Genomic DNA, 21,104 nt, shown 5'->3' with positions numbered 1-21,104 from the left:
GGATGTTCGAAGGCGACCGAAATGTTTTTATTTTTCCAATAGGAGAAGACTAAGGGGTCCCCAGAACATTCTCATATTTTTGAAGGTGCTTGTCACATTGATGCTGTTGGAGACTCTACCAACAAGAGATGAGATGAACATTTGACCTCCCTTGAGAGGTCAAGGATAGTCTTCCCATCTTCAACAAGGGGGCCTGACAGGTTGGAAACATCGTGGTTGAGCTTTTTCCATGAAAGAAAGTTAGGAACTTGGAGCTCCTCATTGATGTCGTTGATTTCCTTGGTGCACATAACCTGCCTATGATGTTATTAAAGGAAGGAGGCAGGGCACACCGTCATCTTAGGTACTGTAGTGTTGGCTGGATCGTATATACTTCATCATCTTTATACGGTAGTGCTTTCTTCTCCTTATCAGTCATCTTGACTTGAGCAAGTTAATTTATGACCTCGCACTTTATGCAACAAAAAAAAAAGCATGTCTCAAGTTGTGTATAGTGATATCCTTTTATATCAGCTTAGGTTACTTCTCAAATAATTCTAGTTGATGGTCAAATTGCAATCAACAGATAAAATTGTTGTTAACGGCTTATTGATTTCAATGAATGATCTATTCTGTTCAAACATACATGAATGCAAAGTATACTGTAATCACAACCAGAGGCCAATATTGTAAAAAGTGTGTTGGAAAAGATAGGGATATGGGTGTATCATATCATATCATAAGATTCAGAGAAAACCCAACATTTAAGAAAAATCATAGTATTTAAAAAGAGAAAAGTCAAATTTAAGCATTATGAACAATTAAACATACATACACAACTAAATCATGCGCAATGATATTATAAGAAACTAACAACTATCAAAACAAAATGTTAGCATTAGATAATAAAAGGAAAACATCCAAATCTACCTAGATTCGTCAAGCATGACGAAAAAGATAGTAAAAAAGGATTTCTTTTCCTCCGAGTCATTCCTTCCTCTCCAGGGTTATCTTTTTGGATGGATTTGATCTCAAAATGTGTGGATAGTTAGAAAATGGGTTTTGGGGTGGGAATATGCAAAAAAAAAAAAATGGGGTCAAAATCACCCTTGGGGCCTTTAAAAAGATGATATAGTACAACACAACCTTGTATCATACGATACAGGCCGATATGGTTAGATAATGTTAATTTGATGATAGAGGGGCCCATATTGCATCGGCCTGAGGCCGATACTGCGGTATGGCGTATCGTAAGATGAAATACGATATTGATAACATTGACACGTGCACCTTAATCTATTCATTATGCCTGTCCACCAGACATCTTTCGTTATAATTTTCTTCCACAATTTTTTTTGTCTTTTATGCTGAAGCTTCTATGCTGTTTACAACTTTGATACTTGCTATATTCTCTTGGAGGGCTATATATTATTTCTTTCTTAGGTCTACAATGGTGTGTTTGGTTGCTCATTTGTGAACAAATATCGGATAAGTTGGCAGCTTCCATTGTTCTGTAGAACAGAATATCCCAACTTATCCTATGTTTCTTAATAAGTGGGTGCAGTGCACCCTAATTTGGTGGTGATGCACTTTCCGAGTTGATTTTATGTCTATATAAATGATTGCTATATTAACGCTGTTCCCTATTGCATGTGCTGGAAGTATTACCATATTTGTTTTTTTTTTTTGTACTTGTTGCTAAGCAATATTGAGTTACATTCTGTAGTGATCTTCTGTGTTATATATCATGCCAAGGCTAAAAATACTAGATACAAGGGCATTAATATATATGTAAGAGCAGAAGTTCCAGATTTTTAACATGATTCACTCAGTTATGGCTATATTTTGAGGACTTGAGTGGTTATTTTATGGTCTCTCATGTTGCATGAGCATACCTTTAGTTTCAAGATTTATCTTTCTCTTTTTAATTGTGTTGCTTCAGTTTAAGGGATTAATGATGATAATGAAACATTTTCAGTGACATTTGTAAGAATGATTTGCTTCTATATCGGTCATTGAGATATTTCTTTATGTCATGCATTGTCATCCATCTACTTCTTGTTCTGAAGTTTTTTTTTTCTGGGAATATTCTTTTTCTTCTTCTTCTTAGGAAGGTGCTAGCATTTTATTCTACTTGATTAATATACATAATAACTGATTTCAGGTTCAATGTGATATTCTATCAGTGGTCTTGAAATTTTCTCCCTCAGTATATGGTGCATTTCTTGACCTGCAAAACTGCCTTGTGATGTCACAACAAATTTATGAGCGGGTGAAGAAAGAAAGGTCTGAGTTGCCTGACACTGGACAGCTGTTCTTGTCACCAGTTAGGTGTAATGTTTTCCAGTATCTCATCTCTGTTGGAGTAAAATGTGTCACTTTTCATGTTGATCTGGATGATGATGATGCAGAGAAAAGTATAAAGCTGGCTCTTACTTTAGGGGATTTGGACTTTTTGTATGTTTCAATTTGGCTTTCTGTGATTTATTCGGCTTTTGTAAATTGCCTTTCTGTTGGTTTCTTATAAGCTTATTTAAATTGCAGGAATGCACATCAAGCACTTGTTCAGAAGTTTGCACTTTCTGCAAAGGAGATGGATGTCAAAACATTTAATTCGAGAGGCAAACCTTTTGGTTCTTTAATTTGCTTAAACAGAGAGAGCTCCAGGTTCCATTCTGATATGAATGGCGCGGATTATGAACCTAATATGCCATGTAATGAAAAGCTTAAATGCCCTTCAGCAGAGGAAAACTTCATTTTCCAGTTTCATACTGAAAGAAATATTGATACCATTCACCATGAAGTCATGATCTACGTAAATGATATTGATGTTCATTGTTATCCCAGTATTTGTGGCCTATTGCTGAAGTTTTTTGGCAGAATTGCTGAGCAAGACAGCTACTTACCAACTGATTCTACTGAAAGCTCTCATTCTTCAAAAATTGGTTTTCCAAAACCAAAGTTGGTATCCGGAGATGGACACCAAAGATTTGGCTTTTCAAATTTCTGTGTGAATGGCTCCTCTGAAGCTGCATCTCTTCCTCTGGATCAGTTTCCATTTCTTACAATCTCAAGTTCAGGTTCTCTTGACAGCTTAGAGAGCTCACTTTTTTTTGGCGTCGATGAATGGAGGAAGATCTTTAGTTTGAAAGAGTGCAAGTCTAGTTCTCTTAGTCATGATAAGTTAAGCTTTAGAAAGAATATATTAATGACTAGCTCCCCAGGGACAAAAATAAATTGCAGTTTTGATGCCATGAGTGCTGTTCAGAGTTCCCATGATGCTGACCAAATTGTTCTTGAATTGGATCTCAGTGGAATTAAGGTGCATTTTCATGATTCTTCCTCCATCTTAGCAACCATGACAGTACCTGCACTCAGAGCTTTTGGTTCAATTCATGGACCTGACAATTGGGATATGTTGTTCTCAGTGGAGGGATTAGGGATTTCTTCTTCTTGGTCTAATGCAAATTTTCATGAAAGCCTTTTTGGATCAGCACTACCAACATATGCTCCTATCCTAAATGTTCGCATGAGAAAAGGAAATCATACCACTTTATGTTCTAAAATTGAATTAAGTTTTAGCATGCAGCATGTGTGCTGTATTTTACCCTCAGATTTTCTTGCTATATTAATTGGTTATTTTTCCCTTCCTGACTGGACATCAACTGGTGTGGAACAGATTCATAGTCCTAGAAGGAATAATGGAAGTAAACATTGTGACCTTTTCTACAAGTTTGAAGTACTTGATTCTGCACTGATACTGCCATCAGAAAACAATGCTTGTTACCCTTTAGAAATGGGTATTAAGCAGTTATATTGCAGTTTTATACCTGAATCTGTTTCTGCAGATACATTGAACAATGCTCCAGGTCAATGTGTGACTCCAGCATATGCTATCACTGACATAAGCAAAGCCATCAATTTATTTGGTCGAGGGGTATCTTTGTCACTTATCTTACTAAAGGATGATTTACAGATAATGAAAGAACATGCAAGTCTGGACTACGTCACCCTTATCGAAACTTGTGCTTTAGATTTGTGGGTGAAAATTCCATGTGCAACAAGCCGTTCTCCTGAACTCCCTGTTTTTCCTGCTTCTGTTACAGCATGTGTTCACAATATTGAAATGGTTTCCTCAGGTTGGTTGCTCTGTCTTTATAATGTTGGATATATGGGGCTTTTATGCTGTGACATGGTTTACAGAAAGATATTTCAAATCATAAAATATCAAGGATTCTCTAGAAAGGTGTGGTTCTGTTTGTTTCTGAGTTTTTCCTGTTTTGTTTGTTCTTGTAGATTGTTACTTTTTACGTGGACTGGAAGCAATAATGAATGTCATTGGAGAAATGTCATCTGTTGGGGTACAGTCTGAATGTTTCACATCCGATGTCCTGCAGTTTAGAGCACTAAAGAGGAATTTAGATGAGTCTCATGCATTGATGCCGGAGGTCTCAGTTGATCCCTCTACAGATGTTAAAATTTGTGCCAAGTCTTTGTCTATGAAGTTGCTGCATTTTGAAGGTGTGGTCTCATCTCAGAAACTGATTGCGAAGGCTAACATGGGAGTTAATCTTTCGGCCTCTTTTCGAAATGAAATTCCAGTATTCTTCGATGTTGGGATTTGTGACTTTGTTTTATCATCAAGTAATTCTCTTGTTTTATTGACATCCACTGCTAGGGATTTTTCACCTTCTTCCATTGGTATCAAAATTTCATTTTCAGAACATAAGCAAGAAATATCGTTGCAGATCCCCTCTCTTCATGTCTGGCTTCATCTATCAGATTGGATGGAAGTTTATGAGTTCCTTTGTTTCTGCACCCGTGATACAACCACAACTTTACATAATTCAATGACAGGATATCTGGATCCAATAGAACACTCTTTGGACTTGAAGCCAAAATTTTCTGATTCCATCCAGGTCACGAGCTTTGAAATGTCCAATGACTTTGCTGGACCTTCACTAGGTCTTGCTTTGCGATCAAAATGCGTTTGCATTTCTTTTCATTTTCCCATTCAGATGATGGTGGAAGCTGATAATCTCGGTGAAGATGCTAATATTCAGAGAGAGGTGTTCTCAGAATATTCCTTTGTATCAGAAAGAAATGGAGCACTCAATGCATCTTCTAAATCAGATTTTCACAAATATATTTTATTTACGATGCAGAGTCGGGATACTGAATTAGTTATAAGTGGGAGAGATTTGAAATTGAATACCAGTGTTGAAAAGGTTGAAGGAATGCTAGAGACTGTTGACGATAACTCAGTTCATTCCATTCCATTCTTTCAGATTTTGCAAGTCAAGGTATTCGTGGAAGCATGCATGAGCCAGGAGAGCATTCACATATCCATTAATGCTCATTTGGAAGCCTTGGATGCGTGGTTCTCATGCCATACCTTCTATTTCTGCAAGGGCATTGATTTCAGGATACCAGAAGTCACATCCTCTCAAGCTATTGATGTTACCATTACTGCAAAGGCTGATTTAAAGAAATCAACTTTATTGCTAAGTGATGGAAGGGTATGACATCATTTCTATACCTGTTTTTCGTACACATAACCTGAATTCTTCTGTCTAAGTCATTTGAATAAGGAATTATCCATTAAGCTTATGGGACCCTAAAGACTCTCTGTTTGGATCCATTTACACTTGCTTCTTGCATTTAGTGTGCTCACAGCAGTTAATGTGGTATGTAAATAAGTTTGGCTATATCACGGGCATACAGCACACACAGTCAGACCTTTTCTAATCACTTCAAATGGTCACCCTTCCATTCTCAACTGATATTTCCTGCCTGTTTACCTTCTTTCTTTTAGCCGTAATATGTGTATACTTTTGTATGTATTGAACTTTGCAGTCATTGACCATTGATATGGTGGAAAAGAAAATTTTCTTTTTGATTATTTCCACTGTGTTAATAGAATACTACTTTAGGATATTTGGATAATTTTGATGTTAGAGTTATGTATGAAAAGGCCTCTTATCTTGTAGCTGTGGAAGCAAAATGGTGAACAAAATTTATCCTTAACAAGGAATTACATTTAATCTACTGAAACTTACATATTCTTTGTGACTTGTTAGTGATAAAAACAAATTAAAGCATTTTCTCTGTATTTTTCTATGGACTTTGAATTGTTCTAAGGATAGTAAGTTGCAGCATTGTTATTTCTAAAATAAGAACTGATTCCCTTTCTTTTCCCTATTCAGTGGAGTTGCAGTGGACCTATCATGGAGATCCTCACAAGAAATTTATCTCTAAGTGCTAATCAAGACCGTGAGACCTTAGAAGCTTCAGTTGAAGCTGATCTTCGAGTTAACTATAACAACATCCATAAGGTAATTCAGTTATATAGGTTACATACATATTTAACATGGAATGATTGCATTGCTAATTGGTCTATGCTTTAGGCCGCATGGGAGCCTTTTGTGGAGCCCTGGAGTTTTCAGCTTATGGTAGTTAGAAAACTTGAAAAAGATGGCCTCATGAGGACCTCCTTCGGGACAGAAATCCATCTAATATCTGTGGCACATCTTAATATCAATGTTACAGAATCTCTTTTTGAGGTATTTACTGTGGTGAAATCTTCTAAGCTGTTTGTCTTTTTCTTGGATAACCTGTTAAACTGTAGTTTATGCTTGTATTTCATTGTTTTGCCTGATCTTAATATAAGAACATGTATCTCTAAGAAATTTTATGTTCTTAACAGTTTTCAAACTGACTGAACTTGTGACAGAAGGTATGCCTAACTTGGTCGGTGTTGAGTCAGGTTGACTAGTCTTTGGCAACTATCTGCTACGATTACATTTCATTTTGTGTCCAGAGATGTGTACCTTCAGATAGAAGTTCGGAACCAGCACAACATTTTCAAAATAGGGCAAGGAAGATGGTACAATTCATTCATGCACTTAATCATTTGATTGAAGTTCTTTTGTGGTGCAGGTTATCTATAGGGGAATAGAGATGATCAATGATGTTTGGAGCCAGCATGGAGATAATGATACTGAGCCTAAAGTGAAAAAAGAACTCCTAAGTACGGATATTTCGTATAAGAGAAGATATGCACCCTATGTAATCAAGAATGATACGTCTTTGCCACTTTTATTCTGGATATTTGAAGATCCTGCTAATTCATTGGATCAGAATACTTTTGAAGCAAATGCAGAGCATCTTGTTCAGCCTGGCAGTTCAGTCCCAATTTATATTGAAGACTCTCTTGAAGACGATTTTTTCCACCATCGAGTAACTCATTCCTCTGACAGACTTGATGAAAGAAAATCTCGTAGTGCACAACATCGTATGATCTCTATCCAACTTGAAGGGACTTCTGGGGCCTCTGGGCCTATGTCGATGGACCTTGTTGGTCTTGGCTACTTTGAAGTGAACTTTTCTAAAGCATCAGATATGTTAGATGTGGATGAAAATTCAGACATTGGCAGAGATAAGAGCAATATTATTTCTGATGTGGGATTTACTGTTCCTGTAGTATATGAGGTCTCGATTCAACAGTACAGTAAGTTAATAAGGCTGTATTCCACTGTAAGTATTGAAACTATGTGTATTAGCTAAGGATGCTTATTAAATTCCTATATATATTTTTTCTTTTTTCTGATTATTTTGTATCTTCAGGTTATTTTTCTTAATGCAGCCTCTGTGCCTTTAGAGCTGCGTTTTGATATTCCACTTGGCATATCTCCAAAGGTCATATTCTTTCCTCTTAAGTCCTATTAATATGATTATATGATGGTGATCTAATGTGTATTTTTCAGATATTGGACCCTATTTTACCTGGGCAAGAGTTGCCACTTCCAGTCCACCTGGCTGAATCTGGTTGCTTGAGGTGGCGCCCGCTTGGATCTGACTACTTGTGGAGTGAAGCTCAAACCCTCTTAAATATTCTTTCACCAGAGGCTAGACATGGGTTCTTGAGATCCTTTGTTTGCTATCCTTTGCTTCCAAGTAGTGATCCTTTCCGGTGTTGTATCTCTGTTAAAGATATACCCCTCAATCCACCTAGAGTCAAAAGGTTAAGCTCTGCTGAGAATTTAATTCAAATTCCAAATAAGTCAAAGAAAAGATTTATTCGTCAGGTAAAGCTGACAACACCTTTAGTGGTGAAAAGCTATCTTCCTGTGGCATTGAAGTTTACAATAGTGAGTGGTGGAGTTTCACCTATGATATCCCTTCCAGAGGTATCAAACAATTTATTATTGATTCTATTGTAGCCTGAACTGTGTATTGTGCCTTTATATGCATCCAATTGGTTAAGTTTGAATATCTTAGTCACATCATTCCATTCTGCAGGTAGACACTGCCTTCATTTCTCATATTGATTCTAGCCATGACCTGGGGATCACTTTCTACTTGGATGGGTTCCAACCTTCCTTTTTGTTGTTCCCGCGTGCAGAAGCATTTATGACTACATCTAGGTCAAATGAGGATAAGTTTTCATCATATGAAACCTTTGTCTTCTACCCAGACGTGGCTAAAGGTACCATTGCTTTCATATTAGTGATATTTTCCAGTGATGAATTATCCATACAAAAAATGTACTAAACATGTTGCTTTCTCATTTTAGGTGGTGCACCTATCTGTATTGATGTTGAGAAGGCAATGGATGCTTTCTCTGGTGCTCGTGAGCTTTCTCTTTCTGTCCCTTATCTTCTCTACAACTGCACAGGTTTGACACTTGTGGTTGCAGATGCTGACAACAAACAGAAGGAAAATACATGCCTTATTTCTTCAAGTTATTCTTTGATCTGGGAGAAGAAACTTTTAGCTGACAGATGTGGTCTGGCTCATGCTTCTTATGATAAGGAATCTTCTACATCCTTTAACATGATTAATTCCCAAGATTCTTGTCAGAATTGTTATATGATTCCTTTCAGAGAGAGACCTTATTCCTCCAGGGTATTAAGTAGGCACTTCCAGGCCACAGTTCCTGTGGTACATGGACAGAAGTACACTAACCATCGTGAACTTGATGTCACGGAAAAAACTTCTTTGTCTGGTTTTGCAAGGAAGCAAAAGACGGCAAGCCAACTGGCCTTGTCTGAGGTTTCAAATTTGTCTTGTCATATTGAGTCTGAAGAAAGGAAAAAAGTTCATGCATACATGTATTCTTCTGCACGAGTTCACTCTTTTACTGAAAAAATGGTCGCATTGAGCGTTTGTACACCCGGATCCACGAACTTCGATGCCCAAAAGAACAAGTGGTCAAGTCCTCTTTTTCTTGCCAATGTGAGTGGTTCAACCAGTGTGGTCATTCCGCAGCCAGGCGGTGATGGGGCATTTATTGTATCTGTGACATCAAATCCTGTCTCTGGAGCATTTGCTGGAAGGAGCAGGATGATAACTTTTCAACCTCGGTAAGCAGACACTGCTAGAGTAACTAAAGTATTGGTAGCTAGATGGTCTATTTACAAATCTTGGGGAAATGTGGGGTTCTATGAAGGTTTTATCTTTTTTTCTTTAATGCTTTCTCTATGAGCCATTCATCTCTTTTCTTTGCTCCTTTTCCTTTATAAACGATGAAGTTTAATCTTTGGGATAATTTATAGGGTATTTTAGCCTCAAAGGGAAACATATTAATTTTAAAACGCTATGAAGTTTAATACTTTGGGATGACTTATTGGGTATTTTAGCCTCAAAGGGAAATGGAGCAGAATAGAATAGTTTGTAAACAGAGTAGAATAGATTAGTTCGTAAACTATAAGAGAGAGAGAGAGAGAGAGAGAGAGAGAGAGAGAGAGAGAGAGAGAGAGAGAGAGAGAGAGAGAGAGAGAGAGAGAGAGAGAGGTGTCCTAGTTTTGAGCCCTACTGAGTTTTATCCCCTATCTCACACATTCATGCTTTATATATATTTATGAGTTGTGGTGATCATAAGCGAATTCATCAAGATCTACAAATGTCATTTCTTTGGTATATTACGTGGAACGACCCCAACTCATCTACATTGAAAAGTGAACATTTTTTTTTAAACAATTGCGGAAACCAAAACCCAAGGATCCGGGGCCTCACAGACTTAACTTCAAAACCACAAGGGATCTCTACATTGAATCAACAAATCAAAACATTGTTGACGGCTTAGGTGGGCCTGATCGCCCTGCGCGACAACTGTGGCAGCGTACACTCTCCCGTTCATCCTCCGCTGCGCTTGCTGCTGAGGCCTCTGTTGCTGCTGTTGTGACTGCTGCTGCTGCTTTCCTCCTTGAGTTGCCAATTTGTTCGGACAATAAGTGGCGATGTGTTCGGGCTGCTGGCACTGGTAGTAGAACCCCTTGAAGAGTGAACAAGAGCTTTGAGGATGACTCTTATTGCACCTCCGACACACGAACTGAGTTTTCCCGTGCTGCTGCCTCTGCTGGGTCCGACTCTGCTGGGTCCTTTGTCTCTTCGTTTTGCCCTCCTGCGCCTTGCCGCCTGCAGGTGGATTCTTCCTTGCGCTGCCGCTCGTACAACTCTCATTGCTGCCCCTTTTTTCTGATCCACCCTTGAACCACTCCCATTCTTCGTTTAAGATGGATGCAGACTCGATCACATCACTGAACGTTGTAGGACTTGTCATCACACGAACTCGGAGACCGTCCTTTAATCCACGAATGTACTTTGCTGCCCTCGCCTTATCACAGTAGTGCCCCAAGCTTTAGAATTTGGTGGTGTAGTCCACCAAACTCATATTCTCCTAAACCAACTCAAGGAACTGTTGTTGCATACGCTCTCGGGCATAAGCAAAAAAGTATGCATTCAGGAACTCTTCCTTGAACGTCTCCCAGGGGATGTCTTCCACTCCTGCATACTTCACCCGTCGTAGAGTGTCCCATCACTTCTTGGCATCGCCCTTCAGCCGGTACATGCCAAAATCATTCTTCCTGTCCTCGGGCACATGCATGATGCGAAACGCTCTTTTGATCTCCTCTACCCAGCTCTCGGTTGCCTCTGGGTCGACCTTCCCGGAGAAGGTTGGCGGGTCCAACCTCATAAACTTCTCGAACGTAACTACGTCGGGGTTCAGAGTTACCTCGTCGAGATGAACACACATCGTCTGTTGTGCCACCTGCGCCTGAATGTGTGTAGTCACCGTCGCTGCTAGTGTGTGGAGGGCATTTACAATGAAATCCCTCTATTACTAGTCAGCGGGAACACCAGATGTCGAAGCTCGAGAATGTGTATACATCTAAAACATGAAAATTATCAGAATTTTATACCTTAATCAACCCTACTCCTCTAGGATTGATTTTCGCAAAAAAACATAAACATTTAATCACATCAAATTTCTTAATTCACACATAAGGAATTAAATTAAACTATCTCTACGGTCCATAACATAGAAATTAAACAATTTCACAACAGTAAGGATAAAAATGCCAGGTAGCTCTTACGAGTGATGGAGACTGCTCTCGAGTACGAGTCGTGACTCTCTGACAAATTTTGACAGGGCTCAAATAGCAAAAGACAAGGTTAGTATACAAAAATCATTCAAATGTAAGATTTTGTGTTTGGCTCTGATACCAACTCTATAACGACCCCAACTCATCTCCATTGAAAAATGTAATTTTTTTTAAACAATTGCAGAAACCAAAACCCAAGGATCCGGGGCCTCACAAACTTAACAACTTCCAAACCACAATGGATTTCTACATTAAACCAACCAATCAAAATAACTAACTTTATTAATCAATAATCAAAGTCTGAGAACAAAATTAAATTAAAGCGTAAAATTCCAGAGCCACACTATCCAAGAATAACAGAAGTAAGTCACGCGATCTTGTAGACTCTCTAATACAGTCATCCTCATCATTATGCTCTAGGTCCTGTGAAAAACATACGAAGTACTGGGAAATAATCAAAGATTCTTTGTACGAATTCATCTAAAAATCCAAATAGGCAAGAAACAACATAAATAAAATTCATGCAAGTTTTCAGAGAAAATATAACAACAATCACATGAACCATTTACTATTCAAGCATTTGAAAACAATTGTCATGCAATAACAATTTCTCACATGAAATAGAAACAAATAAGAATGTATAAACTAATGCAGAACAATAGATGTGCATGATTCCAATGCACATGCATGAATAATTTATTAATTTATTATCAAAGTTCTCTTTTGCATGCATGTCCTTATTAAATGCACACGAGTTTAATTCCACTTTTCATTAAACCCGCGGATACTCAAAACAGGCACAACAATTCTCGAAGTTTAAGATAGGTTCTGAGTTGTAGCTTAACACACAACTTGTATTTTTATTACTGGGTTCCACACTTATTCTTCGACCGATATCAGGAATCAACACCATCCATCGGAATATTAGAAAACATCTAATATCGGGACACCAGGGAAATCAATATTCACTAATACTACTTTTTTGGTATACCAATAACAACAACTGTGTCTACAACACCACACCCAGGCAAAGTGGTTGAAAACTCTATAAAATCATGGCCGGGAGGTGAACCACTCTATCGAGATCAAGGGCACAAACACACACAGAGTTTTAGTATCCTCACGGTTTTCTCAAAACTGCCATCCAGAATTCCCGCATTGTGGAAGGGATATCCAGGTAGAAAATTATTAATTACATTGTTTTTCTATTTTATCTTTTTAACCAAAAGTCAAATTCTTTACAAAAGAATCGTTTTGCAAATTAACATGTAGAATACAACACGAGACCTTTCGCGTTATAAATTTAACAATGTAATTAAATTAGAAAATCAATAATTCCATAATGGATTTTGCAATGCATAGACACAAATCTTAGAGCAACACATGCTCCTGACCCATATGGGCTGCAGTGGTTGACATCTGACCACTGATGCATCTTATGCAAAAATCCTCAGTGAACATGTAGCCACAAAATTATTCAAACATGTCTACAATGCATATTCATCCATACACCATAAGAATGTACATACACAACAAATTGTATATGCATACGATCAAATGCTTGCAACATGCATAACATCCAAACATGCACTCGATCAAGTTAATGCAACATCAAAATAACTTAAAAAATTATGTGTTCATGATATGCACATCTATGCCAACATAATATTCAATTGCTTGAGCATATATATAACCAATAACACTTTTTGCCATTCATGTAACAAATTTGGGTATGCTCGTGATACAGAACATAACTACCTAGTTCAAGGAAACAAAACATACCACACTACTGATTTGAACAAAATCCAAGTGCCACAAACCATGGCGATCTGATCGGATTTTACAAGGCTTCCCATTCAACCCATCCGATTGGAGCACACCAGTGCAATCATTGCCAGACCCGATCAGATTGCAGGCGTTCAAGCAATGCACAAGTCTGGACAACTTGTACACTCCCAAATAGCGGCCTGAATTGAAAATAAGCAAGTATAATACATTCTGCACAATAACATGCTGTAAACTACTACACTAAGGCAAACAACAACATGCTGCTCACCGTGCACAACAGTGTGCTGTGAACAACACCTAAGGCTGTACACAGGTGCAGCTTGGCTGCCCTGACAGTTCACCATTGTATGAACTAAGTATGCAGCCTAAAACAGGCTGCACTAAAGCAGAGTTATCGGGAGTTTCAAAGACAACATAAACAAAACCGATTTAGTATTCAGCCCATTGTGACAACATAAAGAAAAATAACAGATCTGATAAGATTCAACAACCTCAACACAGTTTTGATATCATAACCGCATCAAACTGTTTGATAGTATCAAAACAATTTTGACCTCGAACATCACAGCCTCTAAAACATGTCTTGATATCGAAACAGTTTTGATAGTATCAAAACAATTGCGATATCATCAAAATAGTTTTGATATCAACCCACGTCACCACCTCAAAACAACCTCGATGTCAACTCATAAAAAAACACAGGGAATTAAATCTGACACTCGTCGTAACAAAAATCAGTTTTTCCTTTTTTTTAATAATAGCCAACGATTTCTACATATATGCATGTCTTGAAAACAAAGTTTAATCACGGTCTCATCGCAGGTCTTCAACAACATACTAAGACTCCTGTGACATACAAGACTCGATCTGCGTACAGGAAACAAAAAGACTTGGCAGATCTATACCAGATCTGCATGCATACACACACCCACACATGTGCGCGCGCACACACACACACACACATATATATATACAAACAACAACAACAACAACTACGCCTTCATCCCAAAACAATTGGGCTCGGTGATATGAACCAAAAAAGAAAATCATTCTGGGTCTTCCACATGAATCCTTCTCCTCCAATCATTTCTATCCAATGCCATGTCCTCGGTGAGGTTCAAAGCATTCATATCCTTTCCTATCATCTCCATCCAAGTCTTCTTAGGCCTACCCCGACCTCTTTTAACTAATACATTTTTCCATTTCTCCATCCTTCTAACTAGAGCATCATTAGGCCTTCGCCAAATATGTCCAAACCACCGTAAACAATTCTCTCTCATCTTATTTTCAATGGATGCAACGCCTACCTTCTTACGTATCTCCTCGTTTCGAATCTTATCTTTTATTGTATTTTCACACATCCATCTAAGCATACACATCTCAGCTACACTCATTTTTTGAATATGATGTTTCTTGGCAGCCCAACATTTTGTATCATATAATAAAGCAGGCCTAATTATCGTCCTATAAAACTTTCCCTTTATCCGCAATGACATTCTACGATCGCACAACACTCCAGTTGCACTTTTCCATTTCATCCACCCAACCTTTATCCTATGATTTACATTTCCATCAATTTCTCCATACTTTTGAATGATAGATCCCAAATATTTAAAACAGTCATCCACGAGTATTTCTTGCTCACCAAGCTTTCTCATCACTACTTCATTGCTTACTAAACCGACATTCCATATATTCTGTCTTACTCTTAATCAACTTAAAACCTCTTGCTTCCAATGTCTGTCTCCATAATTCTAACTTAGCATTAACCCCAACTCTAGACTCATCAATCAAAACAATATCATCAACAAACAACATACACCACGACACATTTTCTTGAATTGATCTCGTAAGCTCATCCATCACTATAGCAAATAGGAAAGGGCTTAATGCAGATCCTTGATGTAACCCAACCGTTATAGGAAAATTGGTTGTCACCCCTCCACAAGTGCGGACATTGGTTACTACTCCTTCGTACATATCTTTAATTATACTAATGTACTTGAGAGAAACACCTTTCTTCATCATTGCCCACCAGAGAACATCCCTAGGTACTCTATCGTATGCCTTCTCCAAATCAATAAAAACCATATGCAAATCTTTGTTCCTTTCTCTATATCTCTCAATAAGTTGTCTAAGAAGATGTATGGCTTCCATAGTTGATCTTCCAGGCATAAAACCAAATTGATTCTTCGATATCATGACAACCTTTCTCAACCTATACTCAATCACCCTCTCCCAAAGTTTCATAGTATGACTCATGAGTTTTATATCACGATAGTTTGTGCAATCTTGTATATCACCCTTATTCTTATATAGAGGCACCAAAGTACTCTTCCTCCACTCATTAGTCATCTTATTTGTCCGCCAAACCTTGTTAAAAAGATTTGTCAACCATTCTAAACCTTTCTCACCCAAGCATTTCCAAGCCTCGATAGGTATACCATCTGGGCCAACTGCCCTTCTTGATTTCATTTTCTTCAAAGCCTCTGCAATTTCTTTCTTTTGAATCTTGCACATGAAGTCACGATTCATCTCATGAAAAGGAATGGAGAAGTCTCCAAGACCCTGAGCATGACTTTCATTAAATAACTTATCAAAATAATCTTACATCTCTCCTTAATCTCCTCATTTTTGACTAAAACCTTTTGCGTTTCATCTTTGATACATCTAACCATACCCAGATCCCTCGATTTTGTATCTCTCATCTTTGCAAGCCTATAAATATTTTTCTCGCCCTCTTTGGTATCCAATTTGTCATAAACCTCCTTATATACCTTATCCCTCGCGTTTCGAACTACTTTTTTAACTTCCTTCTTTGCTATTATATACTTCTCCAAATTCTCATTATCACGACTCTTAGATTTCTATAACACTGTCTTTTAACCTTAATAGTTAATTTGACATCCTCGTTCCACCATGATGTATCCTTACCTAGCGGTGCTCCGCCTTTAGACTCACCCAATACCTCCTTAGCCACCTTTCTCATGCCACCTGCTATCTTATTCCACATTGATTCTGAATCCTCCTCGAGACACCAATCAACTTTCTTAACTACCTTCTCTACAATAATTCCTTGTTTAGTTCCTTTCAGTGCCGACCACTTAATTCTGGGATCTATCCTATGTCTATCCATTTTGCGGCATTTTCTAATTCTAAGATCTAAAACTAAGACTCTATGTTGTGTAGCTACACTTTCTCTTGGTATAACCTTACAATCGATGCAACAACCCCTATCTCTCTTTTTAAGTAGGAAAAAATCTATCTGACTCGTATTAATCCCACTTTTAAAAGTTACTAGGTGAGACTCCCTCTTCCTAAACCAAGTGTTTGCTAAGATCATATCATAGGACAAATCAAAATCTAAAATCCTTTCTCCACTTTCGTTTCTTTCTCTTATACCATAGCCTCCATGAATACTCTCAAATCCATCCCTACTAATGCCTACATGTCCATTAAGGTCACCGCCGATGAAAAACTTTTCTCCATAAGATATCCCTTGTACTACTCCATATAAATCTTCCCAAAATTGATGCTTAATGGAATCATCTAAACCTACTTGAGGTGCATAAACACTAATAATATTAATAATATTCGTACCTAATACTAATTTAATAAATAAAATCCTATCACCCTTCCTACGGACCTCAACTACATTATCTATAAACTTACGACTAATAACAATCCATACTCCATTCCTATTCCCATTTATTCCTGTATACCAAATCTTATACCCCCAAGGTTCTATCACTTTTGCTTTCTTACCTACCCATTTGATCTCTTGTAGACATAAAATATCCATCTTTCTCCTACACAATATCTACTAACTCTACCAACTTACCAGTTAAAGACCCTATGTTCTAAGTGGCTAACCTAATTTTATGGTATTAAATTATCTTCTTTACCCCCACCCGTGCAACAAAGTGAGGGAACCCTTGCCTATTTGACACCACACCCGGGCACCGGTGTGACGCATCGCTTCTGGGCAACGACCTAGCAGCCCTTGCCCATTTATCACTACCTCTGGGCCTATAGAGTACAATACGTCGCTCAGTAGGGAACACCCCAACGAAATTCTCATATTGGTTCATATTCATAGGGTGTGACTAAGTTTTTAGGCTGGCTGTCACTGGCCTACCACAACCCTCCTCCTTTATCCGGGCTTGGGACCGACAGTGTATAACTAAACAACTATGTCACATGGGTACGGGTGCGGGTGCGGGTGCGGCACAATTTTAAAAATTTAGGACACGGGGACTCGGGTATATATATATATATATATATATATATATATATATATATATATATATATTAAAAAAAAAGTGCGTGACTGTGCATACAACACAGTCTGTGCACAACACAGCTGTGACAGTGCACAACACAGTCACTGTGGCTGTGCACTATGTGCACAGCAGTGACTGAACAACACAGTCACTATGACTGTGCACAGTGCACAACAGGTACTGCAAAGTGCACAACAGTGACTGCACAGCACAGCTGTGACAGTGCACAACACCGTCACTGTGACTGTGCACAATGCACAACTGTGTACAACTGTGCACAGCACAACAGTGACTGCACAACACAGCTGTGACAGTGCACAGCACAGTCACTGTGACTGTGCACAGTGCACAGCTGTGCACAACACAATAGTGACTGTGCACAACACAAAATTTTCTTTTTAAAATTCTCAGCCCAGAATTTTTTTTTAATTTTTTTTTCAAAAAATAGACCAAAATGACCCTGGGTGCGTTGACTGCACCCAGGGTCGGGTTGACCTAGTCCGAGCCACACCCGTGTCGGTGCGTGTCGACGCGGGTGCGTCGACCTGCGTGTCGACGCGGGTGCATCGACCTTGGAGCCGATTCCGTGTGACATAGCTAAACAATTATACACAGGCGGAGTTACACACACACATATATATATGCTGCAGATCAGGTAACAACCAAGCAGAACAAAAACACAACATGTTGGAAATATCTGTGATAATAGGTCTGGGTCAGAATGCGTGCACAAAAAAAAAATCTGAACTAGATCTGCATACCTATGAAAATCGGCAAATCTGTCTACATGCACAGTCGGACAGATCTGTCTACATGCACAGTCGAATAGATTTGTCCACATGTAGAGTCAGACAGATCTATCCAGATATGTCCACATGTACAGTGGTAGATCATATTTTACAGTTTTAAAAAAATGCAAAACATATTTACAACTAAGAAATATGCAGAAAAATAACACGCAGGACAAATTCAACTTTAAAACATGAAAACTATAAGCATATAGTAAAAAATCGTGTACATGCCAAAACGAAATAAATGTCTGATTTAACAACATATATCTATGTGTATCTATATATATATATATGTGTGTGTGTGTGTGTGTGTATTCCAGTTCAGATTTTTCCATTTTCCCACTAAAATCTCACATAAACAGGATTTAAACTATTTCTCCCTGTCCGAATCAAGAGAGAAACCCGTACCTTCGATAAGAAACAGAAAAGATCGAAAAATCTTCGTCAGATGGTCGAAACAGAAGGAGATCCTATTCCTTCTTTCTTTTCCTTTTCCTCTCTTCCACTTTTTTTTTCTCTCTTTCTTTCTTTTATTTCTTTTCCCTTCTTCCTTCTCTCTCCCCCTCTCTCTCTCTCTAGAAAATGAAATCTAGAGAGAGGTGTTAGTTAGACCCCTTTAATTCTTTTTTTTTTTGTCTTCTAGAGAGAGGGTAACGCTTTTTCTAGAGTCCTATAGAGGATAGAGTTCTACAAAACGTAGAACTCTATCTCTCTCTAACCAAATCCTAATTATCCTCTTGTTATCACTTATTTTTTTTATTTTTTTATTAACTAATTTGGGATCTATATAGAACTCCTATCTAGGTAGAGTTCTACCAAATGTGGAGCTCCCCCTTATCCAAAAAATAAAATTCATAATTTATTAATTATTATTATTTAATTAATTAATAATTATTTATTAAATAATAAATTTTCAGAATGTTTCAGAGGGTATCTCTACCCTCTGGGAGTTTTTTTAACATGGAATTTCACTCAATTTAACTTTTATATTGAATTTAAAACTTTAAATTGGTTGGAATTGGATTTCGGATCTGAATCCAGATCTAAGATCCATATCCAATATCCATATGGATCACAGACTGGACCTGATCATAATTAATATGGGTCTTGGACTGGGTCCAGATCCATATCAACTTGAATTAAACGGATCAGATCAGATTCATTCCAATTCAGAATTGGTCACATCGAGGCGAGTCATTTTGAAAAAATGCAATTTTCGGTTCAACTGTAGCCCGAATTCAGAAAAACAAAATATCAATGTTTTCAGAATTTCGAGACGCATCTAATGATATATTTACCTAAATTTTGCCTGAATTTAACCCAAATTTTGCTCGATTTTGAAGGTCAAAAATAAAAAGTTTTACTAAATCTTATTTGTTTCATTTAGGTCTTGTCAATGGGTCATGGGTTATGCCCAGACTCAGTTGACGCCACCTAAAAATTGAAGATTTCTATCGACTCTCAAAATACTTAGTCAATTTTTCAGAAACCTCAAAATTTAAAATGATAGAAAAACACACGATATTACATTATACTTGTTCTTTGCACTCATTTATATGGATCACCTTTGTTGCTATCCAAAGGATAGCATAGAGACCACAATCCTTTGTTTGAAGAAAGTCATATATGGGCTTATAACAGCCATATGAGCATGGCCTTTGGAAAACCAACTTTTATGTTGGAAAAACATGATCCAACACCTGTTTTCTACCAAAGAAACTATGTAGATAACATATATATATATATATATATATATATATATCGTTAGATCTACAAAAAAGTAGGAAAAAAGTGAAAAAGTGGTGTTTTCTACTAGATTGATGCATAAACAACTGTAGCACACACACACATATGTATGTATGTACGTATGCATGTATGCATTTAGGTATGTACATATGTATATGTTATGCACATGATGTGTATATATCCTGTTTATATATGTATGTATGTATCTGTGTATGTATTGTCTATGTATTTAGGTTTGCATATATGTATATGTTATGCACATGATGTGTATAGGAATCCAATGAAATAAGAAAAGAAAGTGTTTTTAGATCTGATCTGAGAGGCCACCTAGATGTCCAAGATTTTGACAGTTCCATGTCTCAGTTTTCTTGAGCATGATATTTTATATTGAGAACTCTGTCATCAGGTTGTCATGCCTTGGTCACACAAAGTTCACTTGCTAAGGTTCGTACTAGTGTATGTGATCTCGGTTGCTGCTGCATCCAACTATAAAACCTGGAAAATTGGTTTCATGTAATATAACTGTCAGTTTTTTTGGTTACCATTACTATCTGAAAATTTTACCTATATCATGATTTTGTTTCTTTTAGTTGAGAGGTTGTTAAACCATTTAACTGATTACTGCCTTTTCACAGGTTGAATTCCGAGTATTTGTAGCATTGTCCGATTTCTGGTTACCTGAGTTGATATGAAGTGTTTTCTCCCTGCAGATTTGTGATCAGCAATGCGTGCAGCAAGGATTTGTGCTACAAGCAGAAGGGAAGTGATTCCTTTTACCTTTTAGGTGTTGGAAAACATTCTCATCTTCATTGGTCTGATGCAGCAAGGTGGGCTTCTTTTGTTTAATGATTGAATTATTCCTTTTAATTATTTACTAAGGTTATATGCAAGAGTTTGATCTACATGTGTGTGGGTGTGCACACGGGCGTGTGTGCATGGTGCATGTGTCATGCTTTGTTTCCCTTGCAGATTGCAACTCAGCATTGTTTCTAGCAATTCAGGGAATGTCCCATACTTAAGCAACAACTATTTTGGTATAATTTTTTGAAAACACTAGAATAATGGTCCATCCTTACGGACAGATCACACATTTCTAGTACAATTTTCTGCATTGCAAAAACAAATCTAAT

The 21,104-nt window shown here is 37.7% G+C and overlaps 1 protein-coding gene across 4 annotated transcripts in view; it reads left to right on the top strand.

Moving 5' to 3' along the window:
• LOC149836000 (vacuolar protein sorting-associated protein, putative (DUF1162)) overlaps nt 1-21,104 on the top strand; it is a 208,730-nt gene that overhangs the window by 124,720 nt on the left and 62,906 nt on the right. For all 4 annotated transcript variants that reach the window (XM_090008902.1, XM_090008901.1, XM_090008904.1 and 1 more), the window contains 11 exons: nt 2,144-2,436; nt 2,524-4,118; nt 4,276-5,498; nt 6,186-6,314; nt 6,387-6,542; nt 6,919-7,515; nt 7,606-7,677; nt 7,746-8,168; nt 8,281-8,467; nt 8,555-9,344; nt 20,685-20,801. In XM_090008902.1, the coding sequence (XP_089865028.1) occupies nt 2,144-2,436; nt 2,524-4,118; nt 4,276-5,498; nt 6,186-6,314; nt 6,387-6,542; nt 6,919-7,515; nt 7,606-7,677; nt 7,746-8,168; nt 8,281-8,467; nt 8,555-9,344; nt 20,685-20,801 (5,582 nt within the window). The remainder of the gene's footprint in view (nt 1-2,143; nt 2,437-2,523; nt 4,119-4,275; nt 5,499-6,185; nt 6,315-6,386; nt 6,543-6,918; nt 7,516-7,605; nt 7,678-7,745; nt 8,169-8,280; nt 8,468-8,554; nt 9,345-20,684; nt 20,802-21,104) is intronic.

This window comes from Nuphar pumila, chromosome 6, assembly GCF_984573655.1.
Source record: "Nuphar pumila chromosome 6, dmNupPumi1.hap1.1, whole genome shotgun sequence".
Lineage (NCBI taxonomy): Eukaryota > Viridiplantae > Streptophyta > Magnoliopsida > Nymphaeales > Nymphaeaceae > Nuphar > Nuphar pumila.
This window is presented reverse-complemented; position numbering and strand designations above follow the sequence as displayed.